The sequence below is a fragment of the Grus americana genome, chromosome 5 (genome assembly GCF_028858705.1).
Source record: "Grus americana isolate bGruAme1 chromosome 5, bGruAme1.mat, whole genome shotgun sequence".
Taxonomy (NCBI): domain Eukaryota; kingdom Metazoa; phylum Chordata; class Aves; order Gruiformes; family Gruidae; genus Grus; species Grus americana.
The window spans coordinates 51,106,492-51,122,013 of NC_072856.1; the positions used below are offsets into that span (position 1 = coordinate 51,106,492).

The following is a 15,522-nucleotide window of genomic DNA, read 5'->3' on the forward strand; positions in this document are numbered from 1 at the left end:
TGCACTGAGAAAGGACACTGATGCCAAATAAAAACCCAAGTAAACCCAGGAGATTTATTTCCATCATAAAGTACATAATGTGATGAATGTAGGGCTTTTCCAGAATAGTGTGTGAATGTGGTGTGCAGATCTGGTTGTTGAGATGTTTTCTGCCTGCGTATGTAGGCTTACTTTGAGAGGCAGCTGTAAGGAAAAGCAAGCATGAAAGAAAATCAATGGCTTGAAATAAGCAAAGACTCTCCAAAAAACTGCAAATTTGAATCTTCCAGTGTACATACAACTATTTTTTCCATGAAAGCCAAATCCCACAAATGCAGAGTTCTGACATGAACAGATTTCTGTCCCAGGCGAGGAGGTAACTGTTTAGGTCCTGCCAGACACACAGGCTTTTTCAGAGGAAACTCAGCCTGTCTCTGGGCTAAGTGTACAGAAGAAAGTGGGCATCATATGGGGTATTTCCTTATTTTGAAATCTTTTTCTTTAATAACTTCGTTTCTTCCACAAAAATAAACACTACCCCAGTCTTAAAAATGCTGTTTTGTTGCTGAATACTATTAAATGTACATTTTCACAGCAGTTAGGTCTCTACGTTGGATGATACACAGGGCAGAGGTAGTAGACAAGAAGGTGATAGATCTGTAAGTCCGTGTCAGGGTAGGGACAGATGCCCATCTACACTTGCAAATGTGACTCTCATAATATATTCTGGCTGCTTTCATTCCCACTCAGTGTAGGTGTGTTTTAAAACCATGTTCTGTTGTAATGCATTCCAAGGAAAAAGGGAAAATGCCCTGCTGAAAAAGCCAGCAACATCCAGTGCTGTATTTCTGCTTTTCAAGTTGGGAAAGGACAAATCTTACAGGTTTTTTCATGTTATTGCTTCTTTGACAATGGTAGGCTCTCCGCAGAGATCTGTGTTATTTATTTCTGTACTTGTTTAGATGGATCAAAGTCCAGGACTGATTCAATTTTGGTTAAGGCTTATTTTTATTTAGTACATGTTATAGGACTTAATGTGTTAACACATCGCTATACATCTGGGTTACTTTTTAATTACACTTAAAATATATATACTCTCACAGACCAAAGGGAGCCAAAGGACCATAAGTCATATCAACTAGAAATACATAAAGCTTTGGTATGTGTTACCATTGGAGGTCAAAAATTTCGGAGCCAGGACATCTCTAGGATGCTGTGGCTGCTGACTGAGAGGGAACTAGTGGAAATCACTACATTCCCTCAGCGTTGCCTAGAAACCACGGGAATAGTTGTGATATGTTTCTAAAAATGCTCACTTACATTTGGGTGTTTTAATTATCTGCATGGTGTAAAAAAGTATAGGAACCACAGGGAGGAGACTATGTGAAATCTGTCATTTGGGTCGGACAAAACGGCCTCCTTACTGCATGTTGGGTACTGCACACTGAGAATTTGGGAACCTGAAATTCAGAACTCAGATAATGAAACAAAAAAAGTATTTAAAAAGTACAAACATATTGCTATGAGCAGATCATTTAAAAAAAAAAAAAAAGAAAACAGAGAGAAGTGTTTTCTGTAGCGTGATCTCTGCAGCCAATAGCGTATTACAGCTAACAGTTAGGATACCATGTAGAGGTGAGAATCTCAGGCATTTACACTCTCTCTAGTATCTTCACATATCTGAAATGGAAACTGTTTTAAGACTATCTCTACGTCTACAATCTACAGATTTAACTATTTGGATTATATCAAAGTCTAAACCAGAGACTCTGAAACACAAGAACTATGGTAACTAATTTCCTTAAGCCCTTTCCCCAAACCTCTAATTTTACATGCAAACAAAAATCTGCTTTAGAGAAAAAGAAAAAAAACACCAGCCTGTTGGATTTGGGGCTTTCTGGATTTGCAGAGTTTGCATGGAGGAGTGAGATCAGATCCTCTCCATGACGCTGCCCTCACATCCAAGAGACATGAGAGAAAATGATGAAATGCTATCAAATTACTTTGTTTTGACAAAAAGGTAAGGTATTTGTGGCATCACGGTTGATGGTAGTTGAAATGCCCTGGAAAAACCATGAAGCACAAGAACTAAGGCCATATCCAAAGAGTACTTCATATAGTTAATGGGAGTATCTAAAATTATAAGGTAAGTCACAGGCTGACCACCAACAGCTAGGGGTTAGCAAGACACTTCAGCTAACATTCAATAGGTGACTACTGAAGTGTTTTCTGAAGTATTTGGTAGAGTCTACCAAAGTGTAGATAAACTACAGGTTTCATCCAGCATGAATGTTTGTGTGACCTACTGGGAACTTTGAATGAGGCACAAATAAGGAAGAAAAATTGTTTTAAAATACCATCCCCTTGATTTTGCTATGATTTTGAACTACATTCAAACTATTTTTCCTAGCATGTAAGGAAGAGTAGCAAATCACATAAACACCTGTATTTAGCCTATAATTGATAATTGTTTCTAGATGGTGAAGAGGAATGTCCCTCCAGGTGGGATGACACGTAGCCTTTTTTGAGGTGTCTGGCTACGGAGGTGACTGCAGTACCCTGGCTGATCAGTGAGAAGAAGCTTCACACAAAATGTCCACACAAAGGGTTTTATTGCAGAAATCCTCAGAGATGTCACATTAAGGAAAATAGCAACCTGCCTGACAAAAAGTAAATACGAGACTATCGCTTCTTCAAAAAGTTAAAATCCTACACATCAGCATGAATGCATTCATCAGTGATGGGAACAAATGCTGCTTTTCAAAAGTCTACTTTTGTGGTTCATTTCTAAGGTGGTGTTTATTCTGAAAGATACTGAGAATTAATTTCTTCAGTGTAGCACACTGGGAATGCTTTAGACTCTCGATTCATCATTCACTCCTCTGAAATATGAGCAATTTGCCTTAAATCACTCCCTGGCATCTATTCTTCTTGAACTTCCTGTCAAGTTACCAGAAAAAGGCTTAAATAATTAGGGCACCTTTCACTGACGAGGCAAAACTTTCACTTGGCTGCAATGCACCGCTTGAAGAGACATCTTGGGGCCCAGCTCGAGGGGTGGGGGGGGCACCTGCAGCGCCCAGCGCCTCCTCCACCCCGCCAACGCGGGGCTAGGGCTGCGAGAGCGGGCACCGCTCACGACGAGGCCCGGAGGCCGCAGACTGGGGCAGCGGGGCGCAGGCCTCCCCGCCCGGCGCCGCGCTGCTGTAGCCATGGCAACGGCGGAGGCGGCCGAGCCAGGCCGCGGCGGGCCAGGCCCAACGCCCCGCCCCGCCCGCAGCGGGGGACGAGCCGCCGTTGCCGCCGAGCCGAGCGGCGGCCTGCGCCGCCCCTCGGGGCCCGGTCGGGAGCATGGGGCTGAGGATGGAGAGCGGCATCAGGCGGAGCGAAGGTGCGGGGGGCTCGGTGGCGGCTCTGCGGCCGAGCGGGGGGCGCAGGAGGCGGCGGGGCGGGGGCTGCCTGCCTGCCTACCGGCCTACCGGCGGGGCGTGCTGCCGCCCGGCCTGTCCATTCCCTGCCGGGTGTAGGGTGCTGGGCTCGGCCCCTCTCCCCGTCTCCCGCCCGGGGCTGGGGGCGGGCGGCGCCTCCCCTCTCTCCGCCGGCGCGTGATGGTGGGCATGGCGGTGCCGCTGCGCGGGCGTGGGGCACGGAGCCTGCCCCGGGGCTGCATGGCTCTTGCAGCCGGCGCTGAGGGGGGCTCGGGGCTTGCTCCTCTCCCACTCGGCTGCCCTTAGCTGTGCCACCCTGTTTGTCACGCGTGGGGAGCTGGGCGCGGGGCCGGGCCGTGCGGCAGCGCTGCTGTGCCACCCGTGCGGCAGTGGAAAGTGCAGGCGCTTGCCTTCAGTGAGCAAGGCTTGACAGCTGGGGATACGAAAGGTTACACATAAAACCCCTGAAAGGTTATAATCCTCCCAGAAACGTGGCCTTAAATTGTCCAGCTTACAGACATCATCACAAATGCGCATATACATTTTAACGGCATTTAGTGCTGCTATGGTCAATGTTTCAGGCTGCTGGTATCAGCCGCTTTGTTTTCAAGGCCTAAATTTCTGTACCATTTGGAGTCAACTTTTTTCTTCCCCAAAGCTGGTATTCATGGATTATAGTGGATTTTACCCACTGTATAGAACATCACTTACATGGTGTTTGGATGTAGATCCAAGTTTTTTGATTTGGTGGGATTTTAATGCAAGTGCAGTTGAAAAATAAAAGACTCAAAAGCTTTGAAGCTCTTATAAAGTGATTCCTTACCCAGATTTAACCAGCCGTGGGCTGCTCTTGTGCTCTGTTCCTATGAATAATCTTAGGGGCATTTGTCATTCATGATAAAAACAGGCATAAACATGCAAAAATCTTTTCTCGAGCCAACTCTGTCTCCTGGAAAATACCTAAAATATTTTTAGATCTGAACTGGATGCTATGCATAATATAAACCAATAGTAGGAATTATTCAATACTGCATTGTAATGTCAAAATCATACACAGCTGCATAAGGTGAGATCCTCTGAGATAACATTATGCTTTCATGTTGCATCTTCGTGTCAGTTCCAGTCTTTGGCGATAGTGATGGATGTCACTCCAGAAGATGTCTGATATCAAAGCAGAGTTTGAACGTAAAATGTAATGCTACATGGGAATATGAAATTCAAAGCAAAAACTACTATCTTGTGCATGCAATTTTTATGCTGTCTTGTGTAGTGTGAAGGCAATTTTATTACAAATTTTTCCTTTTTCTGACTATTCTTATTTTTGATTCTTAAAATAACTTTTATAGACAATCAGAAAGCATGCTGATTTTCTGTTGACCGTAAAATGGGAAAAAATAGGATTCAAGATCTAAATTTCATTCAGGTTGCAGCAGGCTTGCATTAATGACAGCTGTTAAAAAAAAAATTAGTTTAAAAGTAGGAAAGAATGAGTGCATGTCTGTTTACATGGGAAACAACTGCTTGCCTGCATAGGAGGTTATCATAGAGTCAGTGGTATGTTGACAGCCCAATGTCTAGTTTCACAGACACGCAGAAGGAATCCTTACAGACGACAGGGATTAACGCAGGCAGAGATACTAATTCCTTACGGTGAGCTAACCTAGAAATCTGTGTGCCTGAGCAAACTTGGCAGAACAGCCATTGGGTTGCTTGCAGGCAGCTTATGAAACCGGCAGAACACATCGTATTTGTGGTTTCTCTATAAGACAGCTGTATCCACACATTGTCTATCTAGAACATTAATACAGAAGAGGTGAGATGCCCTATTTCACGTCTTAGTGTACTCCATGCAAAGTTTCTTGTTCAGACCTGGCCTCATCATTGTAAAGAACCAACCAAAATTTTGCACTTGTTTTGTATCACAGTTTCTGTTTTGTCTAGTAAGAATACTGAGCGAAAAGAACCATTTGATTTTTATATATATATATATATATATATATATAGGACTATATAGGATTTGCATGTAGGTCTTTTCAAAGTTCAAATAAGGCTGAGATTTTTCTCCCATAAAGATATTGAAGAATTAATCCTTTATGGTTTTGCCTACTTCCAGGTATAAGTTATTTACTGTAGTAATTTCAGGAGTCGGTTGATACAGTCACAGATTTATAGTATGACCTCAAATAATCTGAGTACTGTCACACTAAACCAGCTTTGTTGTTTAAATCCAGTCTTCTGCATCGGGCTGTTTAATTCCCACAGGCAGTGATTGGCACATACCCGAACAGCAATGAAATCATATGCTTATTGTTAATCAATGACATGTATTTGTGTTACTGTTACATTACAATGATGGGGAAGTCGTCATCATTGCTGCATGGAGGCTGCTGTTAGGTTTAGGCAGTTTGCACAGGCTTCTAAGATTCTAAAATAAAATGAAAATGCTTTGCATATTTACAGAGAACACCATCCTATTTAGATTTTTCCTGCATTGCAGGAAATCCTTGCACTAATCTGACTGCAGCTGGATGGGTGTTAACACACATCTGTGACTGGTGAACTTCTTTCTTTTTCCTCTATTCATTCCTTCATTTGCCACTTGAACAAACAAGGTTTTAAACTCAAGTTTTAGTTTGGTAATACCAACTCAATTTTTCAGAAAGTGAAGTTGCCTTTGACCAGCAGGGAACTTGAAAAAGAATCTATTTGTATCTTCAAAGAAGGAAGGAAGGGTGTTTAGAAGTTCTATTTGAAACATAATAGTACATTTTAACTGAAATTGGGAAATGTTAATCACCATCCTTAACTTTTTAGCACATTAAAACCTTGGCTCAGCAAATCACTTAAACCTATCTTTAATTTGACCATTACTCAAACAGTCTATTCAGTGAGTTTTTGTCACTTAATGTGACTAATCCCATCTCCATTCAGCAAATAATTTAAATTTGTAGTAGGACTTAAGTACCTGATTGGTCCCGTTTTGTTGAAGATTTCTTGCATGCTTCAAGTGAAATATGTGCTAAAGTAAACAGGATTCAAATCATTAACCCTACAAGCTATTTTGCTCCAGATTATACCCTGCAACTTTCTCTGAAGCACAGTGGATCAAGGTTTCTCTGAAGCACAGTGGATCAAGGTTTCTCTGCTCTCCATTCTGGGTGAGGCCGGCTGTGCAGTAGAGTTTTGCTAATGTTTTTTCAGTTAGAAATATGAGAGAGTGGAAGTTAATAACTCTAATGGTGAGCTTCCTTTTAGACACAGATTATACTAACAGAAGAGATTGTTTTCAATACGTATAGAAGAATCTAAATACAGTGTGTCTGTACATTTAGACAAACGCATATATTTTATCTGTTGGTCAGTTTGACACTAGATATTGAAACACCATCAAAATGCGTGTTCATGGGATGACATAATGTTGAGTTTCTTGTAGTGGTAGAAGCCAGCACATAATGTTTGTCTATAGGATGTGCTCGTGAGCTAGTGTTCTAGCACCCTTGAATAGTAGCACCATTCCCGCAGGAGAATTGTTACAGCACATGGTGGCGTATGCTCCTGGATTACTCTGTGCCATCTTCCACAGGCACAACTGTCTGGTGAACTCAGTTTAGTAACTTTTTAAGCCAGAAGTTTCTAAGCTGTGATATGAGTATTGATAGTTATACACATACCACTTAAAAGTAGCATACAGACACTTCTGGAACACCATCCCTCACACATCCTTCTAGAAAATCAGGAACTGCAGATGCCACTGTTAACTCTACAGAGGTGCTGCCCAAGCAAATGATAATGGGACTGACTTAAGTTTATTTGCTTCTGCCTGCAATTTGTGTCACAAAATGTGCTGCTGACAGACACAGCCATTTGTTTCTGCTTTTGAAGTACGAATAGAGCAATAACCTGCATCCAAAACTTCCCTTACTACTGATCATGTGAAGCCTCTAGCTGGGAAAATTGTAACAAACATTTTTCCAAGAATTGCTTCATCAAATATGACTCAACATATTTTAAGGCTACTGCATGCACCTATTCATTAGACTTCTTAAATTTATCAGAGGAGTTTTTGAATCTTGAAACTGAAATACAGTTTTGGTTGAACAGTTTGCATTTATACAGAATAGTATTAGATTATTAGTTGTATAGGATTGAGAGACCTAACTCTTAGGCATTAGGTGTAGGTGTAAAGAAGAGCTTTTGTGTAATCCAGCATTGTAAGTGTATATAAATAGCGCCCAGCTAATTAATGGTTTAGGAGATTATGTATGGTGCATATGTCAGGGAGTGATACATTGTATTGCTTTCATCATATTTTGCCTGTGGCACAAATGATTGCATGCAAAATTCAAATGGAACATTTAGGACTTTATTTCAAAATTGGGATATTGTGGCTTCTTGGAGCTTTATTCCTAAACTTTTGCTTCAGAAAATTTAGAAAATAACAACTATATTTTGTCCTGTGGTGGACTCTGCCATTTCCTAATAAATCTTAAATGTGATTCTCTTAAAGCCGGCTTCACATCTAAGACTTTGTACGCTCAGAATTGATAGGAGTTTTGTTATCACTGAAAGCAAAAATGGGTCCAAGAGGCTTATGTTTTGCTTGCATGAACAGGAAAAAAATACAGGTGTGATTATGAAGTGCTCAGTTTTGCTCCACTATAACTTTCAAATAAAATTGAACACTATCAGTGCATTCAGTAACCAGCTAAATCTAAAGTCATGTTTGAAGTTCTTTTGTGATTGCATAGATGCTGCAGAAGAGCAGTGGATATTTGCCATGTTTTGACCTGTTCTCCTAAAAAAGTAGTCTGTGGGTGGTTCACTGCTGTCTGCCAGCTTTTTCTTCTTTGCAGTACTGCATCTGTTAGCCAACTTCACCCAGCTGTGAGTAAGAAGTAGGAGTCTTAGTGGTACAGACGTCAGTGGCTGGGTGGAAGAAAACCCAACAAATTAACATACGTTTTTTAAAGAAAGTCATTCTGTTCTTTGTCCATTCCCACATATACAACTAGAGGATGAGCAAATAGCCAAGAATAAGCAACCAGAGAAGAGCAGACTAGATGGCCAACTATAACACCTGTAGCACCTCATCAACCATCGCTGAGCAAGTAGGGGATGTTAGAGTGAGGGGGGAGGACTGCAGGTAAGGAAAAGGCAGTAAATTGAAAGGAGTTTAGGGAGTATGGTAGGAAGATGTAAGTGACATCAAGTCTAGTACTACTAATAGAGCACCCTATTCTTCTTTTTTTTATAATAAAATATATCATCATGCAAATATAAAAGAAAGACAGTAATTATTTATTTAAATGAATTAAGTTTAGATCCAGTGTGAGCTTTTGTAACCAGGTTAATCTCTTAATTTACTTTGAGATAGCAGTGTTTACTGTGTATATTTCTGTGTTGTATTCATATGCACAATTATTTCTGTAGCATAAAGAGTTAATGGATACTTTGATGTAAAAATCCTCATAGTACCAGAAAGGGAGTAACCTCAATTTCAGGTCCTAATTTCATTCCTTTAAATATGACGTTTTCAGAAATGTTAGATTAGATACTTGAAGGAGTTTCTGTCACTACTCCTAAGTCATTTAGGATTTCACAGAGATTATTTAAACCTCTTCTGTTCTCTCCTCAGCATTTGTGCAACATTAGTGCTGTAGTGTACTGTTAGTGTGTGCAGAGTTAGCAGGAAGCCCACTGAAATAATCACTACACTAGTAAGTAGAACAAGGGTGATAGTGATAGAGCATCCTTGACTTCTGTTAAATTCACAGCACAAACCCCCTTCAGCATGTAGTTGCCTGAATTACCACTTGAACAAAGGTGTCTAACTAAGTATTTTTGGTTTAGAGCATTGAGGGGTTAGGGAAGAAGAAAAGGAGCTGGCGGTGGAAGGTGGAAGAGACAACAGCACCAAACCTTTATAAATTAGTGCAGCAGATAGTGTTTGCAAAGCATTTGTCAGTTTGGGTTGAGTTTCCTTATCGGCCCCAGGGAGATCAAATCCCCACATCTCATGCAAATGAGATCTAGTCCATTACAGGCAGAGGTGCTTCCTACATTTCCAGCTGAGAGGTGGCTACTGTGAAGCCGAGAATGCAAGAGTCCTGGACCCACCAAAAAGACAATGCACATAAGGGTTGGTGCCTTGGCAGAGTAATGAGCACATCCCTCTGGGACAGCTGGGGAGGTCTGAGGTCTACATCCACCTGGGGCTGTAGGTTGTTTGAACCCAAGCTAAGGTCTAGGAGCGGCAAGCACGGGGTTCATACACAGTGAACTGGAGGTTTTGTGGCTTGTGCTGGATTTAGGTGCGTGTATCCAATATCACACCTAAGATCTCTGAATTTTTTTATGGATTATCTTCTAACTAACAAGTCTTGGTGGATAAGGGTAACCCAAATGATTTTTTTTCAGTATTTTTGATTTGCAATGTCTGAAGTGCAGGTTTGTTGTAAAAATAGCAAGTCTAATACTTGTATTTAAAATCCTTCCTATGAGAACGTTGTAATGAAAGACTGGGCTTCTTTCCAATATATATTCACATTCCAAATCTGAAGTGGCTTTGTAGAAAAATAATTTGCATTAATTCTGCATTTCCAATAACAACTAGGAAACAAAGTAACAAATAGAAACCACCAATTTCCATCATTTTTAAGACTGTAAAATTAGAAATAAAGATAGGATGCATTTTAAATGAAAACGAAAAGATAAATTAAACAAAATATCTTAAAAATCTCTTTGGAATAATGTAATTATTACTTACCTTAGATACCAGCTGGAAAGAATTATAAAGAAAGAGGTTTGGTTTTTTTTTCTCTGCTTTGTTGTGTAGTGTCACACACTTACAGGGAAAGCCTACAACAAGCAAATAATAGCATTAATGAAGAACTAAAAGATCTAATTAATTTTTAGAAATATTTAATTTGTTCTCTCTCTGTACTTTAGGAGAAAACACAGCATGAGAATCCTGATTTTACATTCAGTGTGGGCAGTCCACATACAGCTATGAGGAGATGTATGTTTAGATCACAGTTACATATATAGTATATCAAAGATAGTAGTCCATTATACGTCTCGGTTTCTGAGGTTTAAATCTAAGGAAATAATTTCTTAAACTAAATGAAATGATCTTGAAGAGTTTCAAGTCCAATTCTGGAAATATATTTACATAGACCATCAATTTGTGACTGGAAGTTTTTATTATATGAAGAAGCTGAAAGTGTACATTATAGTCAGGAAACTTCATTATTGCAAAACTACTGAGATCAATTCTGCTAACTCAAGTTCAGACAAGTGCTCCTATTCCCAAATAATTTATCATTTAAGAACCATCAAAATCAGCAGAAAAAATTTCACTGAAAAAAATTCTCATTTGCATGCATGGGTTTTGAAAAAAAGAGGCAAAGTAGTTGAAGTACATACTACTTTCACTCTGTTCACAGTCCTAAACCAGTACAGCTTCTGTCACTCCCATAGCTATCCAGGTGCTCTAATTACTGTGCTTTGTAGTTACCATCCCTTTATTGGCTTTATATTTGGTTAATATGTAATTTAATGAAAATCCCGCGTTCTTTAAAATTCTCTTCACGTATCTCAGCTTTCAATTTCCATTTAGTTTCTCCTATTGCTTTTAAAACACAGACTGAATCTAAACAAATACCTGTTCAAAGCACTAGACAACCTGAAAATATACTTGTGAAACTTTTGAATGTTAACACTTTCTACCTCACTTCAATTGTTTTGTACAAACAGTAAAATACATCAGATATCCTACACATACCAAATCCTCCAGTTTCTCCTCACGCATTGGCAACATACGTCTTAATTTTAAATATTTGGAGCTATAAAAAGCAGTTTTGAGTTTCAGACTGAAGATACAGGGAGAGTAGTATAAGTTTAATTCAGTGTAGAAATTATATATATTTGATGGAAGGTCTACATGAAACAGCCTGGGATCCTAAGAAAACAAAGGTTTACTTGTTATTCTTTGCCTCTTCTTTTTACAATGGTAAAGCATCATTTCATCAAAATTAGTATCTTTGAGCCTTTTCCTGTGATAAATTTTCTACATGTTTCGTGAAAACAGGTGGCTCACAGAGGGAGTGAGCCTCAAATGCCCTCGTTGATGAACAGGTTATAAAAATACCTCAGTCACATTATTTGGCACGAGAATCAGAGAGTATAGGAGCAAGCATCATGGGATGCCATGGGAGGACCATAGGAAGCCTTCATTATCACAAGTTCTGCTGTTTATGGAAATATTTTTAGGTTAAAGACTGTTCTTTAATTGAAACTATAATAAAAGGTACAGTTTGCCAGGATAGAGCCCCCAGAATCCAACTGGATATTAAAAAAAAAAAAAGTTGTTCAGCATGAACTTTTGCCCGGCAAAGAAATATTCTAAACAGCAAGAAAATGTCATTTGTTAATGCCATGAAAGCTTTCAGCAGGTCCAGGTGCTAGTGGGGCTGCAACCCTGGTGTTTCAAGGGTATCCTAAAATCCGAACAGTCAGAAATGCTTTAATCCAAGATCCTCCACTTCCCAGAAAATGGTTCAGTATTGTAATGGCCTCAGTATGTCCTAAGGGGGTTCAGAGATACCTGTGAATGGACTGAGCGGAGGTGTTACCCTGTAATTACTGGGACTTGGGTAGCAAATCCAGCTGGTTGAATTGGGGACTTGAAACGCTTCCTCAGCGGCACAAAAGTTACGGCATGCAAGAGGAACTGAGGGTTGGGAAAATAGCGCAGGGGATGTGAGTGCCTGCACAAAGGCTGTGACTGCTTGACAAATGGTGGTGTGTTTCCAGTGCCTTTGGGACTTCTGCAAATTGGGGATTTTTGCATGGATTGAAATAGAAGAGACTGAAATACTTTAATTTCTCCCTCCTGACCTTTTCTGACAGTTTTTCTTGCCTATGAAGTAATGATGCGGGGGGGGCGGCGCTGCCTTTTTTTTTTTTCTCCCCCCCCCCCCCCCCCCCCCCCCCAGCCTGATACAGATTAATTGTAAAGGACAAAACCACTAGACAGTAGTTTTTTTCGATAGAGTTTATTCGTGGGCCATCTGCTGGTGATGCAAAGCAAATGAACATTTCAAAACCATCTGGATTTCCTGTAGTGGTGAACAGACACGTCTCCAGCTGAAGATAGTAAAAGCAACAGGTTTCTGAGCCTCTCTGATCATCTTTAACTCAGGGCAAAGGCATTCAGCTTACCTGAAGAGAATCCACTGTAGTTAAAACATCTCTGTGTTTTTGAGATGCCCATGCTTACCTCTCTATGATTCTGTCACATAAAAATGAGTTAGAGGTGGTCTTACAAGCATTTATCTAAGAGTATGTGTCTCTTTCTGGAATTATAACTTAGCTCTGAAATACAGAAAATACTGGAATATTTAGTTTATTTTGAGCAACTGTGAATGAAACCCTTGTGATCCTCAGGTGTCTGCTATAATCTAGATTTATGGTGTATACATTGGGGTTTTTTTATCATTAGGACAAACTTTTATCTCCTAAAATATTATAATCTAAAATTCAAGTCCTCCCAAAGACTTGCATTCTTTAAACACATATAACTTCAGGAAATCATGAGTTTCAGGATGTGTATCCAGCTAGACACTGAATACTACTCATATGTAATAGGGTATGGTAGAGAAATATAATACTTAAGAAAGAAGGCTGTTATTGACAAAGATTTGCAACCATTGCAGAGACAGTCATTCTAAATCTAATTAATTCTTGCTGTATGTTTGGAATCTTAATATTTTAAAAATATGTATGTTTAAATCACAAATAGAGGTTGGGAAGAATTGTACCACGAGGGGAATTTAAGATGAGCCATTTGAAATTGGTACAGATGAGCAGGAATGTTGTCCTTTGGCTTTAAAGAAAACAGTATAAAGGTAAAACAATTGCAGGACAGGGTTGAAAAAATCTACAGTAACATTTTTTTTTTTTCTTTTTTCTTGTTCCTTTCCTACTGCTGGTCTGGCAACTTCACAGCGAAGAGTAGTGGCAGCACTATTATTGCAGACACTGCCTCTAATACTGTAAAGCCACAGAAGCCTGTACTGTATAAAGGCTGGCTTTTCTAAGCATGAAATCCTCATACTAATTCAAAATTGCCTTGATATATGTTTGGCTTCGTAAGCGTGGGGATTGAGTTTATTGATCCAGATTTAGTGTAATTTCACAACAGGGTCTCAAGAAAACACTCTGCAAATTTCCATGTATGCTAATGATTTTTATTTACTTTCTCGAGATGCGTTTTGTTGCTTCCCCAACTAATCCGAGTCACTTGAAATTTATAAAGTATTTTATAAGGCCTTTGGGGAAATGATATTAAAACATTATTTAAGGAATGATTTGTTTTGCTGCAATCTCTACTAATTAGTAGTCAGACACTGTGTTAACCATCTTGTGCAACATGCTGTTGCACTTAAAGTAGAGCTACAGAATGTAGTAGTTACATACGTAATTGCAATAGTACTGTAACGGTCATTGTATAACAGTGGGAAATACTAAAAAAAAAAAAAAAAGCCAAACCTGGAAAACCAAGTGCTGGGCATGCAGGAGGTAAGAAGCCATGAGAGGTAGAATTAAGGGGCTTTTAACACATGTGGCACGGCTTGTTGCACCTCCCAGTCAGTTTGTAATTATGTCTGCCTTTGTCGACCCAGCTGAAGGCCACTGAGAAGAGATTCCCACTTGTCTTGGGTAGATCCAGCATGCTGCTTCATCCGATGAAGGGTGGAAAGCTGGAGGTGGCCGCTAAGTGTAGAGCAGTAGAGTTACTGCCCCAGCTCTTAGTGCCTCCAATTGCTAGGAAACGCTTGCAAGGCAATTACAGACTTTCAAACTGACAGGTGAGAAGTAGAATGGGAATGGACCTTGACAGTAATAATAAATTTGTAGAAATTGTCTGCACGGTTTTATAATTGATGTCAAGTAAGTGTGGTATATTTACTCTGTTAAAGTAATCTTGTTTGTTTTGCTTTACGTTTTAAGCAGGGTCTTGGAAACCTTAAAGGAATGCTTTGTATACACTAATATTTGTAGTAGTAGGATATCTCCTGTTAAAATTTGCTCTAAAAATGGTTCAGATTCTTAATTAATTCAGGTGCAGATTTTTAAATCATAGGTTGCATAACAGACAGTGGTTGTGAGTCTGACAGTACAGCATTTATATTCAAGAAGGAGATGTAAAGCTTTTAATTCACATTCCTTCATTTTTTGGAACAACTGGTCATTTATGTTTTGTCAGCACCTACGCTTGTTTATAGAGTTACCAGTCTATCAAACTGCCAGAAGACTGAATGGTAAACCAAATTCCTCCTACATTAACAATAGATTTTTGAAATAGTGTGTTCTTATTGATAGGATGGTTTTCACACAAGCGTAATTCCTTAAATCTATTAAACTTGCATTTTAGTGCAATACTAACCACAATCATTGTCTACGTACAAAATATTTTTCATGTTAGTCATTTGATGTAATGATAAAATTTGATCAATAGATCTTTAAAACAAATGGGAGATTATCATAGGTACAAAACTCTGGCCATATCTCTGTGCAGTTTAATGACCAATGTAAAGTTCAGACTGAAGTGATCTAATGGTTTCTTCCACTGTTGACTCCCTGAACCAGTGAAAGCACTACCATCCTATCTTGGTGTTTAGATTAAGTTACTTAAGTACACTGTTGTACTTCAGTAATAGTGTTAACCTTTAAATATGATTTTTTCCTCTGTGAAAAAAGTGCTTTACAGTCATTTGTGAGTTCTTTGGGGAAGGATTCTCTGCTTTATCTTGTCTGTCAAGATACACATTTTCTTTTTTCTAACATTTATTTTGTTTTCTTTGACACTTTTTAAAGTGAGTGAATACCCAGCTGTTGGCATTCCCAGATGTGGTCCAGCAAGTCCGTTTAAAGGACACTTGAGCACTAAGAGTAATGGTGAGTAACACATGTGCTTTTATCAGAAGGTTGGCATTGTTCCTTTTAGGTGAATTAATTTCTTTTATGATTAAAGTGATTTTATAATTAAAACCTTTGCATTGAGCTCAATTGGTGAAGTTTAATAGTGCTTACATTTAGTATGCATTACTGA

General features: G+C 39.4%; 1 protein-coding gene across 1 annotated transcript in view; it reads left to right on the top strand.

Moving 5' to 3' along the window:
- The first annotated feature begins 3,240 nt into the window (after window positions 1-3,240).
- The window catches only part of SPATA7 (spermatogenesis associated 7), a 44,181-nt gene continuing 31,899 nt past the window's right edge, over window positions 3,241-15,522 (top strand). The window contains exons 1-2 of the mRNA XM_054828465.1: window positions 3,241-3,370; window positions 15,288-15,368. Coding sequence (XP_054684440.1) covers window positions 3,331-3,370; window positions 15,288-15,368 — 121 coding nt within the window. The 5' untranslated portion in view covers window positions 3,241-3,330. The remainder of the gene's footprint in view (window positions 3,371-15,287; window positions 15,369-15,522) is intronic.